The sequence below is a fragment of the Euprymna scolopes genome, chromosome 15 (assembly GCF_053919585.1).
Source record: "Euprymna scolopes isolate OS-2025 chromosome 15, ASM5391958v1, whole genome shotgun sequence".
NCBI classification, from domain to species: Eukaryota; Metazoa; Mollusca; class Cephalopoda; order Sepiida; family Sepiolidae; genus Euprymna; species Euprymna scolopes.
In genome coordinates, this window is record NC_136496.1 from 112,193,272 (window position 1) to 112,219,866 (window position 26,595).

Sequence of the window (26,595 nt, forward strand, 5' to 3'; positions counted from 1 at the left end):
CTTTTCAAAGTTGGAAATCTTTATATCAAAACCAGGAACCTATATGGAATTTCAAACAGAACCCTTAATTTAGTTCACTGGTGTAGATTGTTCTTGTTCTATCAACCATGATCAGAAGTTTTAATTATTATGACCTAAATAATAAAACATCTCAACAGTTTATAAGAGTTCAAGTCATTTTTTTTTGTTTAAGCTGGGGATGGAGCATCCTACTCGATTCCAGACATTCACCCACTATCTCATACATTCCAACTGCAAGATCTTTTTAAGATTCTGTCCTTTTAAGTGCAATTGTTTGCATCTTTCTTGCACTTGATTCATTGAAAAAAATTTGTCAGGTAGTTTTTGGAAATTTCTTTCCAGTTGCTCCTATGATTACTGGAATGATGTGGAGATCTTCCTACGATTCCAGATTCTTTTCATGTCGTACATAAGACCTTAGTATATCATTATCTTTTCTCTCTCAGCTCTGTTTACATATACAACTTCATACATCAGGTTAAATAATCTCAAAATAACCAGTTCATTAGATTCAAGTGCACAACATATTCACTTCATAAATATTTATCGATTGATAATTATTAGTCATTAAACCGTGTTTACCGTCCTCTTACAGTTTTTATTTTTTTGTCAAAGAACAGCTTAAAAGGTGTCCCTCAAGCAGTTTGATTAGCATTCCAAACTATGAGAAAATATAGCTCAAAACAGATGTTCCTGGTGTACTGCAAACCACAAAAGGGCCACGATTACTGAATCTGCATGCATTGAGGAACATGAGAGTAGGAGACATAGTAGTCACCATCTCTGTTACAGAATCATCCCACAGGTGTACTATATTGTACTATTATGGATCAGACCGACAAGCCATCTTCAGACTCACAAAATAACTACATGCTCACAGTCATCTTTGCTAGCAATGGATCAACATCAATTATATTCACATATGAGGAAATATTACTGTAAATGAATGTTCTTGAGGAGGGCCAGAAGGCACACCAGCCAAAGTGCAATTTGTTTGTTTTGTTGGATTTGATGGCATGTCAACCCTTTCAGTCATTTTAAACTGATTATCTCTGGACTTAGGCTTTTACTCTCTGATCTGGCTGATATATATATATATATATATATGAGCAATGTATTGTTTTTAACATTTTTGATAGAGGCAAATTTTTTTAAGGGATAAAAGTATGGTGTGAGGGTTGTTTGTTTTTTTGTTTTGTTGAATCGATCCTTAATGTATTTTATTTTTATAAAGTATCCTTTGCTGTGATAAAATCAGTGCAATCAATTAAAATAGTAATAAACTTGAAAAATAGCGAAGACAATAGACCAAAAGAAAAAACAAAATCTTTTCATTCTATAAAAAAAAAAATCAATCAACAAATTTCTTTTATTTTTATTTTGGAAGAAATTTTTGACCAGTGATACTTATATTCTAAGTGGAAGTCTACATACAATTAGTAGTTACCTCCCTTGAAAAGCAAAGATACCATTTTCATTGGTGTTTGTATGTATATTTGTGTTTTATAGTTAAAAAGATTATAGAAAAACTACTCAATTTTCAAAAAGATTTGGTGAAGAGGTCTTTACTTTTTTATTATCTTTGCATTCAGTATATTTTTTCATTATCTCCACAGTTTACATTTCCTTTTAGATATTTAATTTTAATTTTTTAATATTTAATTATTGACATTTTTGTATTCAAAGTATCTAATTGATATTTTAATGCTTGAATGAATTCAAGTATTTTAACAATCAGTATTGTTTTATTTTTATATCAAATTGAGTTTTTATGGTATGACAAATATCTAAAATGAGAAAAATATGCCAATGTGAAAGGATTTGAACACAAAAAAACAAAAAAAAACTATAAAAAGCACATCGAAAAAAGCTGGTTGTAAAGTTTTACTCTGTTCAATTTATAATAAGCTTTAATAAATGGCTTTAATACTTCTTTTTTACTTTCCAATTTCAGCAACAAAATGAAAATGTTGAGAAATAAAAATAGAAATTGTAGAACAATGCAAAATAAATAAAACAAATCGAGTGTTGCAAACGGAACCAAAAAAACGAAAATGGCATGCTCACTCCACAGACTTGATAGGGAGGCATTTTGACCTTCGAAACTTCCATTGAGCGTCTCGTTGACAGCTTCTTCTGTAGCTTGCATGGGATGTTCCGTCCATTTCTCACCATCATCACAACGGATGATGACAATCTCACGTTCTTTGCCACGGAGGGATGCAAAATGTGGCACTTCAATGATGACGGGGCTGGAGAAAAATCAAGGTGGAAAATAATTTTTATCAAAAACATAAATTGGGAAAAAGAAATGTGTATTTAATCGCATATATATATATATATATATATATTTTTTTTTAATTTAAAAATGCACACAAAATAGACATTGTCAATACTGAATGTATGGTCTTTAAACTTTATATATAAAAATGTTTGGCTCTTGTGAGCTCCGATATTGCTTGACTGTGGAAATAATATTAATACACACACACACACACACACACACACACACACACGTATGTATCATAGATTTCCTTACATTTGTTTATTTTGTCATCAATACTTTTGAGTAAATGCAATTATTTATACAAAAAAGCATTTTTACTTAAATGCTAATTGAGAACAATTTTCCATTTGTTGCAATACCCTCAGATGAGGAGCAACATACATATACTTTTAATTTACTTATCCATGAACACGTTTTTATTTGACTCATCAGTGTGGCTGAACCTAGCGAAATTCGAAATCAGGACCCCTGAAGTCTGAGGAGTTGTAAACAACGAAACAAGTGTCCATGGATAATTAAATTTTGTAAATATATATGTTGCTCCCCATTTGGGGAAACACATAATTGAAGAAAAAATTATTCTCAATTAGCATTATCTATCGTTATTTTCATAGTAAGTGCTCGTCTGAGCTTAAATCTATGGTACCCTCTCGTCAAACCTTCACAAAAAATACACCCGTCTAGCTACAACCACTACCAACAATTTCTCCCACTCTCTATCTGTGCCTAAATATAAATGCTAATTTCATGAACAAACGTTCTTTTCTAGAACTGCCCACTTGTGGAACACTGTTCCACTGGCCTGCTTTCCAGCTGGTTACCATATGGTTGTCTTCATATAAACAAGTTCTTTTTGAGCTGTCTCTTAAATAATTCTAATTCTACCCAATTTTCACCACTAACAATTACTCCACTGTTGTCTTGGGGACCACCGTGTACTCATTAACTCCTATCTTTGAGTGGACTTCGGGCCTTAATAAGCAACGATTTCCTTGTAAAAAAAAAAAGTAAAAATACTCTTTCATAACTGAATTTGTTGAAAAGTATTGCAAACAAAATAAACAAATGTAAGAAAAAATGTACGACAACGCTAACCACAGTTGGAAGTGGCCTAGTGTTCAAGTTTCAGCATGAATACACTTGGTGTAATCTAACCATGATCGATAATTGCAATATGATGAAACAGCTGTCTGTGAATATATATATATATATATTTTTTTACAAGGTGGTCATCACTTATCAAGGCCCGGAAGCCACTCAGGGATAAGGGTTATTGCATGTACAGTATGTTAGTGTGGAGATTTAATAAGTGTCTACTTAAGGGGGGGGCGGTTCATTAGGAATTTGTTTACGTTGAACTTGAAGACATCCAGGTTGTAGTCAGGTGGGAAGCAGGCAGACGAAACAGAGTTCCACAGGCGTGCAGTTCTAAGAAAGGAGATTTGTTCTTGGAATCTACGTTTTGATTTAGGCACAGATAAAGAGTGGGGGAAATTTTGGACAGTGGTTTCAGCTAGACGAGTGTTTTTCGTAAAAGATTGGCAAGGGGGGACCAGAGATTGGAGCTCAGACGAGCACCTACCATGGAAATAACGATAAAACAAAGATAGGCTCGAAACATCTCTTCTGTGAGAGAGAGAGGTTGCAGGAAAGAGAAACGGCCATCCCCCACTAAGCCACGAAGTCTATTTTGTACTTTGTTAAGGCAGGATAGGCTGTTTTTAGCAGCTCCTGCCCAGATATGGCAGCAGTATTCCATCCTTGGACGTACTTGGCTTTTATATAGATAGAGAATTGCATCAGTAGTGAGATATTTTCTGGAGCGGTAGAAGGATCCCACCATCTTTCCAGCGACCTTGGCAACAGACTTTATGTACGTGTTCCATTTCAGATCAGGAGTAAAGGTCAAGCCCAGAAGCTTGTAAAAACATGGAGCTTCTCCTAGACGAGAGCCATCCATTTCAATTGATGCCAGATGGGGATCAGAGCGTTGATGATGTAAGGATAAGAGTTTGGTTTTAGATGTATTAAAGGTAACCAGCCACGTCTTCCCTCACTGAACCACGCGCTCGAGATCAGAGGAGAGAGAATCAGAGAGAACTTTGTCATTTACAGCCTTTGATGTGTTGCCGTAGATGGTCGTATCATCAGCATAGATGTCAACGAATGATTTAATTATGTGTTTTGGGAGATCATTGATGTAGATAAGGAAGAGAGTTGGGCCCAGCATGTACCCCTGAGGGACTCCAGCATTAATACTGCAGGCTTCTGATTTTTGTCAATCGACCACTACTCTTATGAGCCTATCAGAGAGAAATGATTTAATGATAGAGAAAACATTTGCAGTTACACCATAGCTGGAAATCTTGTGAAGTATGCCATACCTTATATATATATATATATAGGAGGTAAGCACATTTAATACAAGATCATTTACATATGAACAAAAAACTAAGAATTTAGGATTGTGTACAATCATTTCAGAGATAATATCAAGTTTATTCATATATAACGTTTTGATTAATATGTAAAGCATTCTAGAATTTTCTTCTTACAATAATATTCTTGGTTTCAGTTTAAATTTTCCGTGTTGCATCATAATGACAACAAAACAGCTGTTTGTGTCGGCTTGTTTCATTTTACTTCAGTGTAAATTCTCAGAAATTAAGAAGCTCGCTCTGACCTCTGTATGAGATATATAGATATTTGAGTATTCAGTTAAAGTTCTCCTTTACTACTAAAACATTCAGTTAGTAAAGAAGAGAACATTTATTTTCATCTCCCCAAATTTACCAGTTAATAATATGTACATGTTTTCTTGTGCTGTCTTGGTTTTAATGGATTGCAGGACAATAATTTATTTAGTCTGGTGGAGTATCCAGCTTACAGCTGTTACTATAATCAACATCCCTTGAAAAAAAAACAAACAAACTTATAAAAGCTAATGTGGGGTAGCCATACCGATGGGGATCTTATTTAGACTGCCAACACTATGTAATTTTAAATATTTAGTCCAGACAAAACCCTGTACAGAGAAACCTTATACACATCAGGAATGATGTCTAGTAGGCATCAAGAGTGTGTAGTCACACATAGATGTATGCGAAAGAGTAACATACTTATTGGGATTAACCCTGTGAAAATGACCTTTTGTATAATCAATCTTTGTAGATTTTCTCATGTCAACAATGTAATAAAGGTTATGTAGCCAAGGAAAATTATTTTGTGTCCAAGCATTCTATTTGCTCTCAAAGGTTTTTTTTTGTTTTTGTTTATATTTAATTTAATTTAAGGATAACTATTGCATAAACACTAGAAAATATTTATAAACTTAAAAGTTGGTAATTTTTCAAACTGAACAGGTTCTTGAACAGTCGTCCTCTAAAATAAATTAACTTATACAATTTCTATTGTGATACACATTAACCCTTATCCTTGGGTGGCATCTAGGCCTTGATAAGCAGTGACTTTATGATATTAAAAAAAAATCATGATCGATAAAAATTGAAATTAAAAAAATATATTTCTACTTATTCTATTTATGAAAATGTGAACCAGTCAAATCATGTGTTGAGAATTAAAAAAATAAATAACTTATGTTTTTTTTGTTACAAAGGAGTCACCACTTATCAAAGCCTGAAGGTAACTCGAGGATAAGAGTTAATGAGTGAGACAACATCGTACTGATCTTTAGTGGTGAAAATTGAGTAGAGTTTGAATTTTTAAGAGGACGGCTCAACAAGTACTTGTTTACACTGGACTTGAAAATGACCACATTGTAATCAGCTAGAAAGCAGAACAGCGTTCCATGGGCAGGCAATTCTAGGAGAAAAGGTTTAGCCATGGAATTTGTGTTTATAAAAATGTAGACATACAAAATTAGAATAATACCCATTCCAAAACAGATAAAATTAATTCTTTGAATAGAATATTTGCACCACTTTTATATCTCCTTTATGAAGATTAAAATTAAGACGTAATGTAACTAAACCTTATTTCTAGAATCCTTATTCAAATTTTGATCAAAATCCCTTACATGATTTTGATTCTAGAAAATGTCTAAAATTTAAGGGGTTTCCAAAAAAAAAAAAAAAAAAAAAAAAAAAATCGAAATTCAGAAAATCCTGCTTAATCGCTGCCTAATGAATATGAACCAAATCTAATGTATGTATATATATCTGAAATATTTATTTTCAAATAGGAGATTATGCCCATATTATTGCCATCTAAAAGCCCATTAAAATACTTTAAAATTAAAATACTTAAAAAAACTATTAAAATACTAAAAAAACTATTAAAATATTTAAAAAAAAAAACCCATTAAAATACTCCTAAAAACTGAAATTTAAAGAATATTTATTAATTGATGTCTGATAACTATTGCTAAATTTTCATAATAATCTGCGGTATCCAGAGTTTCACAAATGGCCTCCAAAATCTATTTGCTCCGTTTGCATCATACTAAAACAAAATATAGCCCACCATTAAACACCCAATAATTTTAAAATGATACTAGTACAACGATCTAAACTTCTTAAATTTCAGAAGTCGATTGTTAGTCTGTTTACTTCTTTTAATAGAAATAGATTTTAAAAATATAAGCAGGAAAACAAACACACACACACACACAAAAAATAGATATTGCCAGTTAAGCATTCCATATTATTAGTTGGTAATGAAAAAAAAATGTTATAAAAATGTAGACGTGTCTCTATATGGTTGACTTACTTTCAAAAGCCATGAAAAAATATTTTTAAATAGTTATAGAGTTCAAAATAATATTAGGCCAATTTCACTGAGCCTATAGCCAACAGAAATTTAGTTATGTAATAAAACAGTTGTCATTTTTAATCATTTTCTTTTTTCGTGATAGTAATGAATTTTTAATTCTTAAAATTCATATCCTTCCACCAAAAAGATTAAATAAAAAAGAAAAATGGTGTTTAAATTGTTTCAAGAATTTTAATTTTTTTATTTTTTTTTTTTATTTATTTATTTATTTATTTTTTTTTTTTTACATGGGAGTCACCACTTAACACGGCCTGAAGGTAGGTCACTTGAAGATAAGGGTTAATGAATTTAAGGTAGCAGTGTTGTAATCGCTAATGGTGTAAATTGGGTAGAATTTGATTATTTATGGGGACGGTTCAACAAGAACTTGTTTACATTGGATTGAGTTCAGAAAATTCTTATATCTTTTATTTCCATAATGACAGCAAAAATATTGTCGGGTTTCATCTGCCCACAGAAAAAAAATATAAAAGAGTTTGTTTATGACTACACACACACACATTGTTCCTTGTAAGTTATAGATATATGAATATTAAAAAAAAAAACTTTTTTGGGATATTTATCAGGTTTAAAATTTTTTTTTTAAAAACTGAATTTGTACCACTATACTAGTTTTAAGCACCAAAGAATATAATAAAAACATTAAAACCTAATATATATATATTATTTATACAAACATTTAAATCAACATATATGCATACATATTTCCGCTAAAGTGTAAGACAGGCAGAAACTTTGTCAAACCAAATATTCAATCGAAATTCAATATTTGGCCTAATGAAGCTATAGCTGAAACATGTATGCACAACATTTTTGGCCATAAATGTTTATGTACATAAAAATCCTGCTCTATGTTATTGAGCACTATTATATGAACACAGTAAGATTCATAGGATTGTTTATGAAATCTTTATGAATAAGAACTATACCTGCAATCCTAATATACACACACATAAAGCTATTTGTCATTTATACATGGAAGAAAAAAAAAAGGAACAAACAATATACATGTATTCAATAGTAATAATTTAATGCAAGCCAAAACCGAAATTCGTATAAGCCAACCACAGAAACAATCCCACAATCCCACTGATAACAATACAGAAGTATTCCTCTTTTTATATTCCTAGTGACAGTGGGACTAACACTAATATACAGAATTCAATAAATATATATATATATATATATATATATATATATATATATATATATATAGTCTTGGAAGCTTCTTAACCTGAAAAAGTATATAAATAAAATAATTTTTTGGAAAATTTATCAGTAAGTCATTTAATCTAACAATAGTCCTACGTTTTCTAGGATTTAATATAATTTATTAATTAAGTTCAGGTATATTGTTACTATGAACTGAAACCAATATTTCTTCAAAAATGCTCTTATATAAACCTTGTAAGGAATCTATGTGGATCAATCAATGTTTCAACATTTGCATGTTTCATCAGGACTCCAAATGAACCTCTTAGTCAGAATATCAAATAAAATATTCTATTTAATAAAATATAATTTATTTTATAATCTGCCTACAAGATTCACTTGGAGTCCTGATGATGCATGAAAATGTTGAAACTTTGACTGGTCCGTGTAAACTCCTTACAATGTTTATATAAATCTTTTCCACAGAAGAGACGTTGTGAGCCGGTCTCTGCTCTATCGTTATTTTCATGACAAGTGTTCAACTGAGCTTCAATCTATGCCCCCCCCTTAATCTTTCACAAAAAAACACTCGTCTAGCAAAAATCACTATCAATAAATTCTCCCACTCTCTATCTGTGCCTAAACATAAACATGAATTCCATCAACAAAGCTTCTTTCGTAGAACTACTCACCTGTGGAACTCTGTTTCATTTGTCTGCTTTCCAGCTGACTACAATATTGTCATTTTCTAGTTCAATGTAAACAAGTTCTTATTGAACTGTTCTTATAAATAATCTAATAACAAATTTCCACCACAAACGATTACTATGCTACTGTCCAATGACTACAATATGAAAATTAATCTTTATCCTCGAGTGGCCTCTGGGCCTTGATGTGTAGTAACCCTTTGTAAATATATATATATATTTGTAAATATATATATATATATATATATATATATTCTAATGTAAAGTGTGTGTGTGTATATATATATATATATATATATATATATATATATATATATATACACACACACTTTCAATTATAAAATATATACTAATAATATATATAAAGATATTTTCTAATTAGCACGCTTATTTAAGCTCAAAGAAAATGCTTTAACATTTTCAGAGCATATATAGCAGTAGTTTACATTCTAAACACAAAAAATATGTTCATATCTTTTCTTTCATAATATTCTATTTTGTCTTACACGTATTTAATTGAACGCTGTATGAACACCAAACAACTCATCAGAGACAGTTAATATTTTCCTCAGAAAAAACTAACACTCACTGCCCCACCCCCACCCCACGGAATAAAGAGGATGAAAGCTGGGGAAAATGAATGGAAATTGTTAAGAATCATCCAATTCATAAAAAACTTACTTATTCAAGATATAATTGAGATGTTACAGGAGGGAAGAATATAAACTTCTAATGTGTGTGTGTGTGTGTGTGTGTGTGTGTGTGGTCTGAACTCTGATGCAAATATTTTTAATATGTGAAATATCTTTATAAACTGAAAAAAAAAATGCATTGTAACAATGAAACAATTACTTGTATTTGACAATAAGAACTTGATGAACACGTGCGTGTTGAAGACTATTTGTAAATTCAAAGTGAAATTCTCTTTGCAATTGAAACATACAATTTTATGTAAAGCCATTAGACACGTGTATACACGAGAAAGTTATCAAAGGATAGAGTTAAAAAATGAACAAAAAAAAATTTGTTGTATGGAAGAGATTATTTCAAGATTCGTATTTGATGTCTAGTTATTCATAAAAGTTTTGCATTCATTTTTATCAAGACTACACATATTTTGGGTAAAAAAAAAAAAGAAAAAGAGAACTAACTATTATAAACAAAGAACGATTATAAAAAGAGAACCATTATAAATTACATGAACACCTATAATCCCCATGCGGTTATGTTTTTCAAAAGGTTATAAGTTTTTATTTCACAAATGTAAAGAAATTCCTCATGTTTTTAGCTAGGAAACACCTACCCTACAACTAGAATTACCTTTCAGGCTATTGCATTTATATGTAGATTTGTATTTACATTATTATAAAAACACAATGTATAAACCTATTTAAACATGTAGTCTGATATGAATTTATACTTACCGTGCACAATAAGTATACTGACAAAGAGTAAAAATAAAAGGATTGTATAAAATAAATCCCTTATATAATGTATTTATTTGAAGAGTTGTTGATTTAGCTATACAGAGTTCAATTATATCCATATATCACTAAAAATCAATATTTAGATGCAATAATTAACAGTTTTATAGACTTTTTAAAATAAAAACATGCTTCAACTCTATACAAAGTCGCATAATTAGATAATTCTAAAACATCGATATTTTTAAATAATGAATACATATTGTCTAAAAATATAAAAACACGCTTTTTATAAATACACTAGAAAAAAAAATTGGATGGAAAAAAATGAAAACAAAGAAAAATGTAAACAAAAGGAAAGGAATGAATGAAAAAAGAAAAAAGATTGAATGAAAAAAAAAATGAAAAAGAAAAGAAATGAAAAAAGAATAGAGAAAAGGGAAAAAGTGAAGAAAAGGAATGAAAAAGAATGAAAAAAGGGAAGGAATGAAAAAGAATGAAGGGAAGGAATGAAAAAGAATGAAGAAAAAGAATGAAAAAAGACTGAAGAAAAAGGAAAGGAATGAAAAAAGACTGAAGAAAAAGGAAAGGAATGAAAAAAGACTGAAGAAAAAGGAAAGGAATGAAAAAAGACTGAAGAAAAAGGAAAGGAATGAAAAAAGACTGAAGAAAAAGGAAAGGAATGAAAAAAGAATGAAGAAAAAGGAAAGGAATGAAAAAAGAATGAAGAAAAAGGGAAGGAATTAAATTGAATGACGAAAAATGAAGAAATAAAATAAAACATGAAGGAATGAAATAAAATGAAGAAAAAGAAAAGACTGGAACAGAATGAGGAAAAAGAGAAGGAATGAAATAGAATGAAGAAAAAAAGATAAACAAAAAAGGTTTAAAAAAGGAAGTGACATGAAAGTATATAAATAAAAGGGTAAAAAAAAAACCCAAAGATTTTTAGGTTTGAAATAAAAAGAAACTAATAATAATATAATTAGTAAAAAAACTTACCCAAGGAATTTAACTCCAACTGGTCCCATTTCAAGGATGCGACTTGCCAAAGCCTCACCTTCATTAAGGGGTGGCGGATGACTTAATTTCTCCCGTTTAATTAACTTGCAAGTCACTCTTGTGGGCATGTAAGCTTTGCGAGGAGGGATGATGATTCGTACACCTGAATGACGACTACCTCGCATTGCTCCACCCCTGGCATCCACCATAAAACTGACGAGGAAACTGCGGACATCAATAGCCATGGTGTTAATCAAAGAGTAGCAGAGTTTGACAAGAATTGCAATTCAGAACAGAGGTGCACCAGCAGAACAGGTACACAAATAGAACCCAACAATAAAGAATTACTCAATTTGAAAATACAGAAATTAAATTTTAACAGAATATCGATTTGGGTTTTTGAATATAAAACAAGGAATTAAAAAATATTGTATTGTCCATTCTTAGAGTGACAATTCCATTATGCTGACGTGAGAATTATTTGAAGGTATATAACAGTTCTGCTGTTGATAGGTATTAAAATATAAAATAATGTCTTTAAACAAAGTAAATTTATGATATAAGTTTACAAATAGGGAATGTATAGTTTAGGTAGGAATGTAATTTTTATATATATATATATAATATATATACATATAAAAAGTGAAAGATTTAAGCAATAGAAAATAAATAGTTAAAATCCAGTAATATTTGTGAGTGCCGGCACTGGTGGATAGGAATAGAAATGCTTCTGCTCTGGTTGGCAATGGGGAACAGAAATCATAAGAGAGAAAGAGCTTAACTTCACTGAAGTCTCCCCCTTCTTATTATCTACCAACAGTTCTTTCTTTGTGTGGGTGTATGGGGGGGGGGTATGGGTAAGTAATATAGTATACCCTGCTGCTGACTTGTGGGGGTAAGTAAGAGAATGGCAGGGTGGTGAAAGGTAGAGAAAGGGCAAATCAGGCAGCCACCATTTTTAGCCAAGACTGATTTGCTGCCAAGAGATTTGGGTCAGACAAATCATGTATCATCAAAGAGAGGAACACTCTACACATTCAACAATTCCAGAGGTAGAGGCTGCCCTGAACCGAAACCATGAGTTTACCATTCCTTGGAGAATAAACTTGCCTTTCAATAGAAGGATATGGTTTCATAAGATACACAGAATAAAACTATAATATATTAAACATGTTAAACTTTACAAAAGCAATAACATACTATACATATATACACACACGTGTATTTATATAAATAATAAACCATCTTGTCTTTATTTTTTTTTCTAAATTCTTGTTTTCTTATAAGTCTTCTTATAACAGTGTATAAATTATGTAAGAATTGCATACAACCATTTGAGTATAGTTTTAGTTTACTTAGGCAAGCCATACTCAAAAAATGGCAGAGACTCTGCCAGTCTGATTTTGGTATTAACTAACCACAAAGGGCTTATTTATGTTTTTTTGGAGATATTATTGTTGATACCAGTTTTAAATTTTAGCATGAAGTGTTTTCCTTTAAAAATTTGAACATCTTTTTGTTTTAAATATACAGGGTGAACCAAATATAGGTGAACCGTAAAGTGTATAAGTTTCTCTCAAACGATACTGTATGCTGTAGTTGGATTGATGTAAATGATACAGATTAGGGATCTTCCAATCACGTCACTTTAAATGCTGGGTTATCCAAACTGAGAACTAATCAGAAACCTTTAAATGTTTAAAAACACACAGGAACAATAGATGTGAGAGATCGTTTTTGCATATCCCTCAAGTCATACAACAGTTTCCTTTTTTATTTTTTATTTTTTTTTTTTTTAATGCTGGCATTATTGTCATATTTTGCAAAATCTTTCAAGCAGCAGCAGTTAGACAGTAGAGAGCAGATAAAGCAGTGTCACATCATATGGTCATTCACATTCACAGATGGCTGGGTCAGTTTTGTAGCCCCATTTAATCATAGCAACTTTTCATCACCCCATTTCTACTCTCAGCTAGTTTGAGCATTTTCTATTGGAGTTAGTGAGGTACGAAACCAACAGAATCACCGGAAGTACAAACAAGACTTTACAAGAATCAACAGCATGTCAACGTGACATATGCAGAAGACAAAAGTCATGAATAAGCGAATTTCTCTCACTTACATTATGCTTAATTATGAGAATGCCATCAGTGAGTGCTTGACAAAACAACACATGCATAGCTGGCAACACGGATTAATCAACTGCTGTGACTATTTGTTCATGTTTACAACCAAGAATTCTAGTGTTAGTGCCAGCTTCAATTGTTCGGAGAAAGTCATTGTCCCACTTCCACCATAAACACAGCATACAAGGCAGCATTTTGCCAGACAAGACTGGTCATTGACACTGGAGATGGTGAACAATTCATTTTGCATAAATACTTTTACTGCCCACCTACTTCTTGTTTACCCTATATATTTTCTTTAATTATACAACTGCAGAATTGATATCATTTGGTTCAATATTTCTTGAAATAAGATATTTTGTTTATTTCAAAGTTTAACTACTTGTCCCAATAGGAATGGACAATCCCATTAAACAAACATTATTTGAAAAAATTTATATCCTGTTTTATGCTAGAAATAAATTTACAATATTCAATGTTATTTTAATTATCTAGAATGCATGTAGAAACCCATTATCAGTAGTAGCAATATTACTGTAAAATATACAATCAGCTACAGTTTTGTCTTTCCATTGTTCATTTTATAGACAGATCATTGGCAAATTATTAGGATCGTTATATTAAAAACAAGTAAATCAATAAATTACATGACAGCATTTAAATGATAGACTAAATGAACATGTGTGCTTGTAAAGTTTAGTTTCACCAATGTTGAACAGGACTTAAAATCAGTTAGAGTCATTTCTCCAAAAAACATCTTACAGATTTAGACAAAAAAAAACAAAAAAAAAACAAACTTTTTTCGTCCAAAACAATGCATATTGCAACAAATCATAAGAGAACATTCCCACTCCCATCCACAAGATATGAACTCTTCCGAACTGCATAAATTAACTGAGAGTTATCACTCTTGGGGTGGTCAGTGTACTTTCGTAGTCTGCCATCTTGATGGTGCTTACTAGGACGGTTGCTCTTTGTATATGCTGTTTTTTGTTTCAGTATGTGTTACCTTTTCTAACTCATCTCTGTGTCCGTGTTTTCCTTAGTGATCCTTCCAGGGCCACAACAGTTACTATGATGTGAGCCAGATTTATAGGAAGAGATCTAAGTGGAGGGTTAGACAGCAAGATGTTTGTTCATGTTACATTAAATTTTTTGCATTCGGGAAAACAAGGAGAAGAGAAGGAAATTTTAAAGGCAAACAATTTGAAGGGCAAAAATCTATTAAAGTAGAAATTTTTCCAACATCTAAGGACCCCTATGATGAAGGGGTAGAATTTCACTATTGGTCACGTGGTTGGAGATATTTTCATTGATAAATTAGTACAAGTGCAGTAAATCAATTGCAGCACATTCCGTGAAAGTACCTGTAAAAGAAGCAAATATATGCAATGCTGCAGTGATGTGACAGTCGCTGAAACTTGACAGACAGTGCAGGATGTATTAAGTTAGAGACTCTTTCTTTTGCACCCTGTCCAAGAGGGAGAGGCTAGCAAATGGTGCACCAGTCCAGATGTAGTCAAATGCTGCGGTTTATGTGAAGTTAGAAGATTTAGAGCTTAATATCATTAAACCTTTTCTTTGACTTAGCAGGGATTAATGAAATCTCAACAGTGAATGATAGAGTTATTTGTCTCTTCTCATGGTGGACTGACACGAAGATTAGATTTACAAGTTTATGGAGGTATCATCTCTTATCTTCTATTAAATAATGGGCAGTTGTCTGTATGTATGTCTGTATATCCAGCCAAAAATCTAAAACTACTAACCAAAAACCTATCAAGTTGGGATTGTCTTAATCAGTGTTGCGCTGAATGAATAATATCTTAAATTCAGAAAAAACAAAAAAACAACAAAAAAAACTTATTTTCTAATGGTCAACTGGGCCAGGTTTCGTTAGAGGGGAGCAGTTTTTCAGTGTTAACATGTATTAATTTGAAGAGAAGGTGCTGTCTAATAGCACAAAGAATTTATTATATAAAGGAAAATTGTCTGTGTGTAGCTATGTCCAGCTAAAGAGAAATGGACAGAACAAAGGAGAAGAGGTTTCAGGTGAGAGAGGGGGGAAACGGGAGGTGGAAAAGGATAGAGATACAGAGTAAGGTAGAGAGACAGAAGTTTTAATAGAAATATGTTATAGTTTTGCCCTAGGCAATGCCAAGTAGCCCTGCTAATCTAACTATAAGTGATAGACACACAATTTTTATTTCCTATTACCTTCCTTGGACAAGATGATAAATGCAAAATTCATATTAACAAGATACCATTCAGGAATTTTTTTACTTATTAAAATGGTCATACAGAAAGTTCCATCTTCACCTTGGTGATATGACTCCACTGTAGGGGAATAACAGAAAGGCTACTGGTTGTTAAGATACCGATGGTTTACTTCCCCTTAAGGAGAAGGATCCAGAGATCAGGAGACAAAAGTATGTTTTCTCCACGGTGAGATGAATTCCACATGACCATACGGTGATTATCCTAGACCATATATCTATCTCATATGGTAGGGACTACCACACGAGTAAGTAAAATAATCTCTACAGGAGACTATGTGAAGAGTTGAGCAAAGAGATGTTTATTCACATTATGTTTAAACTTCTGCATGTTAGTACAGTCAGGGAAACAAGAAACAGGGAAGAAATTCCAAAGTCTAAGGGAAGAAGCTATTAGAGTAGAAGGCTTTATGGCATCCAAGGACCTCAACAGTGGAGGGGTAAGATTTTGCTGTTTGTTGAGAGTATGTACGTGAAAGGTTGCAAGTGATAGGTTGGTCGGTTGTTTTTTGTTTTACGGCATATCAACCCTTTTTAGGTTATTTAATGCTGAATCCAGTGATTTTGAAGAAAAAGTTTTTAATAGAATATATTTGTTTTTTTTGTTTTTTTTTTCAAGTCAGTTTCTATTTAACCCATAGTTGGGACCCTAATAGGTACTACCACTCCAGGTCAGAGTGGACCTGGGAGCAATGGCAATTAAGGGGTGGCTCCATACTCCCCAAAGCCTGTAAGCTGGGGCCTCACCATCGGATATAGTTTAAGGTCATATCCAGGACCTACAAGTGATAGTTCATCAGAGCACATTTCATTAAAATATTTGTAAAACAGGTACAGAGATGCAACATCATAGTAATGGCACAAGGGTTGGAGTTTGACTGAGAGTAAGGGACCTATTAGATTTGAGACTCGTTTTGATCCTGTTTAAGAGTGAGAGACTAATGGTAGATGTACCAGCCCAGATGTGGCAACAATACTCCATGCATTAGTGAATGGTGGCTTTGTAGAGATAATTTCATCAGGTAATGCTGGGACACTAGCTTTTAATAAATGGTGTTGATTTAAAATGAGTTCAACAAATGAATAGCATTCTTTTTTTTTTTGGTAATATACTTTTACGTAAGTTAATAAATAATTAATACCAAGTCCAAGCGGGTGAATTGGCTAATCTGTACAAGCACCCAAACATTATAAATATTTAATTGAAAATTATAAAAAAAAAAAAAAAAAAAAAAAAAAAAAAAAATTACAAAAAAAAAAAAGAAAGCAAAATAAGTAAACATCAGATTTGTTTAAAATGAAAAATGCCAAAGAAAATATTGCCAAAAAACAACAAAATGAAGATACACTTCATCTGTTGGATTATGTAGAATAATTTACCAATATTTGCTTAATTTGATTTGAGAATTAAACTCATTATGGATTCAATAATACATGTACAAACAATATCAGAAATTCAAACTTTATGAATCAAAAATTATAAAATTTGATTTTTACATATACAACATAAACATTACTGAGGAAATAATACCAATACAGTGGTCATCTCTCATATCTGGAGTAAAAGTGTAAAGACTCTCAGCATATTGAGGAATCTAAAGTGATTTATACTATAATTACTCTATGAGATGATAAAGTTTAATTTGAAAGTTATACATCAGAGATTGAAAACAAAAATCCAGAAAAGCATACATTTTTATATAGTTAACAATCAGGCTGAAGAAACGTACATCATTTGATAAGACATTTTATTTTCTGTTTAAATTGCGTCTTGTGAAATTAAGTTTCTTTATTCAATACTTTGGTAGAAATTAATAAATAGCATGGCCAAATAAATCTGAGTTTATTTTAATACTTTGATTTTTATCCATTTTTTTTTTTTAGCAAGCAGGAATAAAATATCAAATTCAGTGACCAAACAGCAATAAAATTTTTTAGATTTTAGTTTTTACAAAAAAAAACCTCCAAAAAACTCCAAGAATCAATTTTGTTTTATTTACTTAACATGATTTACCATCCTGTTTAACATATTAAAATTATCAGCATTATTACAGGGAAACTTTAGGCACCAATATTAAGTAAGATTTCAATTAGAAAAGATTAAAAGTGCGGAATAGTTAACACTTGATAGCTCATACCCCCCCCCCCACAATTTCAAACTCAAATTCTTTACCTAATTAATCAATTTTTAACATTCTTGACATTTTATTTCATACACTTACATTTCTAAAGACCGTTTTCTTGATAATCAACTTGTAATGGTGGTCAACAAATGTAGGTATGTCATGGTGAAAATTGATTCTTGAGAAGGCCAACTTTGCAGGTGAAAAAGTGTGAAATAAAAAGTGTTAGGAACATTAAAATTTAATTCTAATGAGTTTGATATAAATTTTGTGTTGTTGGCTTTTTTTTTTTTGTTCTCGGAGTGAGGGGGTACGAGTTACCAAGTGTTAACTAATGTATGCTTTTACCTTGGTTTCATTAATAAGGGCAGATGACCACTATATACTCAACAATTGCAAAAAAATAAATACCAAGAAAAAAAAACACACTTGCTAATAAGCTTCATTAACATTATGAATATAAAATAAATTAACTAAGAATAGTATAAACCAATGTGGCTGAAAGCTACCATATAAACATTGCAGCATGATATTAAATAAAATGGTGAGTAAGCTACGGTGGCTGTGTACATTTATAGAGAGAAGGAAGGATAGAAAGAGATAGAAACAGTGAATCATGAAAGCGTAAGCAAGTGTTTTTATTAGTTCAACCAATGAAAAAGGGTCATCGATTGTGAATTATTCAAAATCTAAAAGTGAATTTCAGGTCTTTAATATATATATATATATATATCTGTTGAGAAAGTATCCAATCATTTTGATAATTTCATAAGCACACCGATGCAATTTGGAACCTAATACAGAATGAAACGTTACTGTGTAAGCATCTGTACCGTTGTCCGGGAACCAACACGTGTTTCGTTTCAGTCTCAAAAGAGACCAAGACAAAGAATAGGAAATAACTCCGACTTACTTGCTCTTCATAGCAACAACATTTACTTCCTCATTCTCTCTTTACCGCTGTGACGTCCCTCATGTAATAGGCTTCTTCAGTGTCCTTCACGCTTTGCACGTGATTGCAAACATTATCCATGTCTCTCATGTGATCTTTCCAATTTTTATAATCTTTTTTCTTTACCGGTGACGTCATTTTGCATACATTTACATACACGCATCTGCGCTATGTTACACATGAACATACATTCTTCCTCAGAGTTACTAGGTCAGTTGAGACAAGTCTGTATTTACTGGATGAATGCCACATCAATAATGATTGGATCAATTCTAAACAGACTTTATTTTCTTTTGAAGTATTTTTATTTATAAATTAAAAAATATCTTTAAATTATTATTATTATTAATAATAATAATAATGCTTTGGATGAAATTAAAATAATAATAATGATAATGATAATGCTTTGAATGAAGTTAAAAGAAAATTTTGTATAATAATAATAATAATGCTTTGGATGAAGTCATTAGGTTTGTGCAAAAATAATGTTGTTTTTTGACGTATATATATCTGATAAAAACAGCATTATTTCAGCACCAATCTAATAAAAGAAAATAATTCTGAATAATAATAATAATAATAATAATAATAATGCTTTGAATGAAGTTAGAAAATTTTGTATAACAATAATAATGTTGATAATGATTTTTTGAATCAAGTTAAAAGAAAATAGTTTTGTAGAATACATTTCAAGACCTTTCAATTCACTTTTAATTCATAAAACATGCACATACAAACAACGGCCAAATAGCATAGCAGTAGGATGTGAAAAAAGAGTTGGAAAAACAATGTCAGCCATTACCTTTTCCACTTAAGCTTTCTATGATCAAGAAGATGAAAAAACATATTTAAAAAAGTGCTAAAATATATCTATTGTATTGTTGATGCTTAATCTTTATATATAAACAAGTAATTTTAAGTAAATAGGTTAATATTTCTTTGAAAATGTCATTGCCTATTTGAAAGCAAACAGAGCAATGTAAATTTTGGTTTCATTAAAGTTCTATGCAGTTTCTGCTGTTTAATTCATTATTTAAAAAATGTCTCCATGTTAACAGTCTTCCTAACCTGAATAAATATTTTTTTTAAAGAAAATGAATAGAAATATATTTTTTCTTGTAAAGAACATGATGCAATGATGAAAAAAATGGCTGGTAAAAATAAAATATTGAGGATGAAAAACATTTTTATGAGTGTAAAAATATAGCCATTGTAGTGTTGATATTTAATCTATATATAAACAAGTAAAATAAATGATTATTCAGAATCAAATATTGATTTGTTAGATTCAAAACTATTAATGATAAAAATTGATAAATAAACCAGTTTTATTTATTACATAGAAAGAAGACACCAGACAACAACGTTCTTTATGATTGTCTACTTGACAAATTAAAATTAAAAAAAAATTACTTTGTAAAATGAATACAGTTTACCTATTTAAAAAAATGAGACAAAATATAGAAAAATTCAAATAAATGAAATCTTGTCTTTCTCTATTCATTTTATTTAATAAAAATTAAATAACATGACCACATCATTAAATATAATTATTAATTATAGACTAGCTGGATAGACACATAAATAAATGGTATTATTATTTCTATTTTGTTTCTGCAAAGTTTTTTTTTTCCTTATGTTCATTATCAATTTAGTAATATTTTTTCCTTAACTAAATTTTACGAAAGAAAGATTGAAACTTTTTTCCTCTCAAAGCTCCAATGTTAAAAAAGCAATATTAACATTCTAAAATATGAGCTTAGAAAATAATTCTTAAGAAATGAAAAAATAACAATATTAAACTAAAAAGAAAGTTATTTGCATCTGAGTGAGTCCAGGATTCGAAATATGTAATAAGTACAAATCCATTATTATAGCGATTATTATTAAAGTTATTACCAACACCATATTAAATTGTGCTTATGTTTTCTTCATTAATAATTAATTGGGAAATTGGTATAGGAAATTTCATTATTTTTTTTTGTATAAAATTAACACAAATATGAATCAAAATTATGTGAATTAATTCAACTTTTTTAAATTGTTGCTAACATTAAAAATTTTCTGGGTCAAAAATATCACTTTCAATTTTCACTTTCTTCCATTTCATTACTGCTAAAAAAATATCAAGCATTTTTAGAATAGTATTTAAAATATCAATTTCATAAATTGTGTGCTTCTTCTCAACTTGGTGTTTGTAGCAAAATAATAAAATATTAAACTCAAATCCTACTTTATCTTGAATCATATTTGCAATAATTCAAATATAAATGAACATTAAAAAGTCTTCCTAATAATAGCCACATGGTTACGGAAGAATTTATTTTGTTTTACGTCATGTGTTAGGCTTGCTCAATCAGGCTCCCTGAACCTTAGTATTCCATAAGCATTAATAAATGTACCAACAATGCAGCAATTCAAGGTGAATTTTGATAGGTGCTGAGCTACTATATCTTCTTCAGTGAAATTTTTCTACATTTTCTTGAAACTGAAGCATTTTATTTTTATTTGCTAAATTAATTGAATTAAATTAAATGCTTTTTATAATGAAAAGTGAAATGATAAAAACAGCTAATAAGTCTGTAGTTCAAACTTGTTACATCATTTTATAATAATTAATACCTAAACCAATACATTGGTAATGGAAGCAATTATATTCTCATTTTGGCCTACAATCTCCTCAATAGCAATTCTGATATCCTTCATGACCTATTATTCACTTCTGAACCAGAATAAAGTCTATGGGGACAACACAAGAAACTGACAATTTGAATTGAACTGAAGGAGGGACGCTTTCTAAATCAGGATCCCTGGACCTTGGAATAGACTTCTACGAGAGGTAATGAATGTGCCAACAGCACAACACTAACCTTTTACCGCCAAAATATTTTCATGCAATAAATAAAATTTTTTAATCATGAAACCCATATGTGACGGAAGTTAGCGTGCAACTGACGCACGAGCATAAACAAACTCCTCATTCACTTGTTGAACCATGCGTAGACCTGTATTTTAAAGACCAGTTAGGCTGACAAGCCATAAGAGTAAGAAATATTAGTTTTTGAAAGGTGACTTGAAAATACAATTTGGCGGTAAAGAGTTAAGATGAATTTGAATAGGTGCTAAGCTACTGTATCCTCTTTGGTGTAAATTTCTACCACTCTTTCCTTACATGGCAATTGAAACATACTTGTTTTGTTTTTTTTTGTCAAATTAATTGAATTATCTTTCACACTCTCTTGTATCAGTTGCAAAGAAAAACACAAACATTTACATCTATTCACTTTTGTCCAAGACTGAAAACATGGATTCTTGCTTTTCTAGTGCTCGACAGAGCCAACTTCAGATGAACTAAAAGTTTACCACATCTGTTATTAAACGCTTAGTTCATGGTGTCATTTTGTAAAGTTTAATCTACTTGTTATTATCATAGAAGTTGATGCTACCGAGTTGTTACCAAAATCAGTAACTGCTAAATATTCTATTAGAATTCAGTCATAAAAAAATTTAATCATTATAAGGAGGAGGCATATATTCAGGAATTTGTATAAGCAAATAAATAGCAGATAATGACAATACTTGATAAGTATTTCATATACATTTTAACCTGTTTGGCATAATGGTTACAATGAGAGACTAAGGTTCAGTCCTTGGTCAAGTCATACCAAAGACTCAAAAAAAAAAAAAAAAATGATACTTGATGCTTTTTTGCTTAACACACAGCATCATGAGGATCAAAGGTAAGTAGAGTAATACAGAAAATAGGAGTGGCATCCTCCCTACACATTATAGTGTGATAACCAATGAAAATGAAGCCTTTGCGTTGCCCTCAATTATCTTAACTTACTAAATGGAGTTAAATGATGACGACATTATTTTCCAAATGTCATCAGCCATTTATTGTTATCAAAAACTTAACGGCTTCTAAGGGAGGTATTTAGTTCTCTAATACTGCAAGAACTGTGACACCAAGGTCAGAAAGTGGAATTTAGAAGTCAACACCCCTAAGGAGGGATACTCTGACTTGCAAAACGTGCCTGGGCAGGGCCGTCAGCATTCCTGCTAAGGGTGCTTCAAGCAAATAATTCAGGGTGCTTTAGCAATAAACTAACCCCTTCTCAAAGAGAGAAGGCAAAGCCTGGAAGCGTGAATCTCCTAGAACTGCACAGAACTAACATTATACTAAGTAATTACTGAAATGCTCTAATCTCTTGATTTTGGGGGCTGAGAATAAAATTTAATGGTGTCAAAGAATTATTTATTATAACAGGAGAATATAGCACTTTTTCATGCTTTCACAAGATATTTTAAAATTATAGGAGATATAAGTTATAATGCTATATCTATGATAACAGTCAAATGAACAAATTAAAAAGAGAATCCGTTTCTATCTACCACTTAAAATATTCCTAGCCACAAAGACACACAAAAGGTATATTGCTTAAAATACATCACAATGTTTTTTGTCTGTATTTTTTCAAGCAGATTGATCAACTTAGCCTCCTCTCTTTACAGGATTGAGCCATATATGTGCTAAATTGTTTGCTCTGTATACTGCAACTATACAAAATAGCAGTGGATATATTAAAGTGGAAACTACACCAATCAGAAACCTGTTGTACATGCTTGAAGCAAATTTTGTTGCTGTTCTCTTTATCAGTACTGCAATACAGTGAGCTAAATGAAATAAGAGGCTATAATGGTTTCCAACAATGAGTTAAAGCAGATACTACTAATAATAGCAGTGTGTATTTGTGGTTGGTTAATCATGGTGTCATTCTATTAAGGATTACAGTAAAGTATAGCAGTGAATGGAATAAGCCATGGTGGTTTAATTAAGTAGTAAATGTAGAAATGTATACAATGTGCACAGTGGTATGCAACCATGGTTAAAAGGAGGTTAGTTTAACAACAGTAAAAGTTAGAAAAAATTTTAAAAGTTAGAAAATTTTTTTAATTATAAATTTCATGCACAAAACTTTTTTCTTTTTTTGAGAACCTGCAGGAGTTAATTTTGTGTAAATTAGCCTTCAGTTAAATCTATTCTGATTGAAAGGAAGAAAAATTGATCAAAAGTTTAAAATCAAGCGTTTATTAGAATTATTTGAAGTACTTTTCTCATCTTAAGTATTATTTTCACATTTTGGTTGATGTAACCTCCAACCTTCTTTAGGTATATTTTGTCAAACTCGGCAAGTTGCATGGAATTTCAAATGGAACCCTTTATTTAATCCATGGGGGTAACATGCTCTTGTTCTGTCAGCCATGGCTGGCTAAAAGTCTTAATTTGCAATTGCATTCTTAGTATCACATGCATTGAGAAATGAGCCTTCAATCTTCAGAAGGGGTTCATTTAAAATTGAATTACCTAGCACTTTATCCGTTATGCCATAGATCATAATTGTCAGAACAACAGCATGCTGCACCAGTGTATTAAATAAAGGTTTCTATTTGTAATTCCATGCAGATTCCTTAGTTTAACAAGATACATCTGAAGGTCGGAGGTTATATAGGCCAATATGTTGTAAAAATAAAACTGAATATGAGAATAGTAGTCTGAATAATCCCAACGATACAAATTGTCAATGCTCGTCTCAAAAAATTCAGAAACATAATATCAAGCATTTAGTATCTTTTTATTGTTTAGTGAAGGCAGACAGAAAATGAAGAGATGTGAATATTAATTGTCGACAAACAAATTAATTTTGTAATTTTAGTAGGCATGTGGAATGGTTAAGATTAACTTACCCAGAATAAGTTGGGGTGCGATCAACAGCGACATTGTCAGGATCGAAGCTGGTGTTAAAAGAGGAACCACTATAAGAGCTGTAGCGGGAATTGTCCATTGTGTTATTCAAGTATCTGTTTTCTGGGTGACTGGCAAAAGTATGGCTCATTACTTGATGGTCCAGATAATCTTGTTGCTAAAAAAATTGGAAAAAATAAAAATCTTATACATCTCTTCAAAAAGCCAGCAATCAAAATAGTTGCAATATTAATAAATTTTGGATGACTGTGACAATGTGGAAAGATGTGAACACTGGTAAATCTGAATTAAAAAAAAAAAAAAAAAAAAAAATCACAATACAACCCTTTCTGCTAATTTTTTTTTATTCCAATACCTGATAAAGTTCCGTTTTTTTTTTTTTTAAATTCTCAAATCCAATTAATCTTCCCAACACTAATCAAAACACTAGATTGTCTTATTTTTTTTCCCTTCTTTTATTCAGTTTCCATGATTCTTACATCTTCATGCACTGTCACAACCTTCCAAAATCTACTAATACACAATGTTTCAAACTGTAATACTCTTAAAATATACAACTTATGACAAATGAAAGTGATTAAAATGTGAACTTGAAAAAGTTAGATTATTTACATTTTTTGTATAATTTTTTGGACTGAAAGCATTTTTTATTAAATTTTGATAACATTTTTCATTAAATTACAAATAAAACTGATAATTAACATAGGATTATATATATAATTATAATATTTATTTACTATAAAAACGAAATATCAAATATTTAAACACATTAAATTATTTTAAATAAACAATTCAGTAATGAAAAGAGTTTCATAATGGAAAAGTATAACGTCAGAGGTTACATTGTGGTAGTTACAAACAGAATGGAGAAACATCAGTCCAAATGCAAATAAAAGTTACAATTGTCCATCCAATAAAAATTAACTGAGAATATATATATATAAGTAAATGTTACACATTATGCCATTTTTTTCTGCTAATGCTTTAATGGACAATATCATTAAAAAAAGGATTTATTTAGTTCATGAGGCTGGAGATAAACAAAAAATACCACAAAGTGAAAAATAAGGTTCTTTTTTGTTTATCCCCAGTCCTATGGACTAAAAACTAATATACAGCATAATCACATTGACACACAGGTAGTATAATACATATATAAATAAGTATGAATGATTTTCTATATTAAAATATACAGTGAGAAATGCAAAATTTAAATTTTAAAATAGGTTTTAAAGAAAAAAAAAGACCTGTTAAAAAGAGGATGAAAAGCATCTTTATAGACAAAAAAAGATTATGCATTTCACATAGCTCTTCAGAAAGAAACATATGACTGATTTACAAGTGAGTGAAATAAAAGTGCCACAACATTGAATACTAGAAAACCGATGAGACAGACAACGCAGGAATATTCACCAGTTTAACATTTTTTTTTTTTCTTTTTTTATTAAAGAATTGTGATAAATGGAAAGTGTAAAGAAATGCTTTCTGAAAATAAAATAAACAAGATTTACTTTTCTTAGTATTTAAACAATTCAGTAAAAGGGTTAGACAAAAATTGAAACTATGTTATTCAATACAAGAGTCATTCAGGAAAACGTGTTATCAAAAATTCTTTTTTTTTTATCATTTCAACAAATAGCAACAAAAAAATTGTCACATGTTCGATAAAAGGAAAAAATAACTGATCATACAACAGCTTGCATTTGATAAAAACAATCGATTATATATATATATATATATATATATATAAAGTTCAATGTGGAAGTTGGCTTAATAATGAGAGAATATTTAGTATTAGAAACAGACCATATACAAAATTAGGCAACGTAGATATGGAAATCAATACTTCATTGTAACTGCCATTTTATACATTGTATTTCAACTTGAGTACTGACGTTAGGGGTTTTTTTATAAGAGGTCATTCAGGTTATAAGATTGTAGGGGAATGTTCTCCTATAACAAACAAG

The 26,595-nt window shown here is 30.7% G+C and overlaps 1 protein-coding gene across 50 annotated transcripts in view; it reads right to left on the bottom strand.

Annotated features, from left to right (window-relative positions):
• The window catches only part of LOC145294072 (uncharacterized), a 616,260-nt gene that overhangs the window by 234,885 nt on the left and 354,780 nt on the right, over positions 1 to 26,595 (bottom strand). For 27 of the 50 annotated variants that reach the window (XM_080141108.1, XM_080141084.1, XM_080141083.1 and 24 more), the window contains 4 exons: positions 24,610 to 24,785; positions 19,664 to 19,681; positions 11,385 to 11,609; positions 2,089 to 2,273 (listed from right to left, as the gene is read on the bottom strand). In XM_080141108.1, the coding sequence (XP_079997234.1) occupies positions 2,089 to 2,273; positions 11,385 to 11,609; positions 19,664 to 19,681; positions 24,610 to 24,785 (604 nt within the window). The remainder of the gene's footprint in view (positions 1 to 2,088; positions 2,274 to 11,384; positions 11,610 to 19,663; positions 19,682 to 24,609; positions 24,786 to 26,595) is intronic. The other 23 variants (XM_080141097.1, XM_080141121.1, XM_080141120.1 and 20 more) reach the window with 3 other exon arrangements.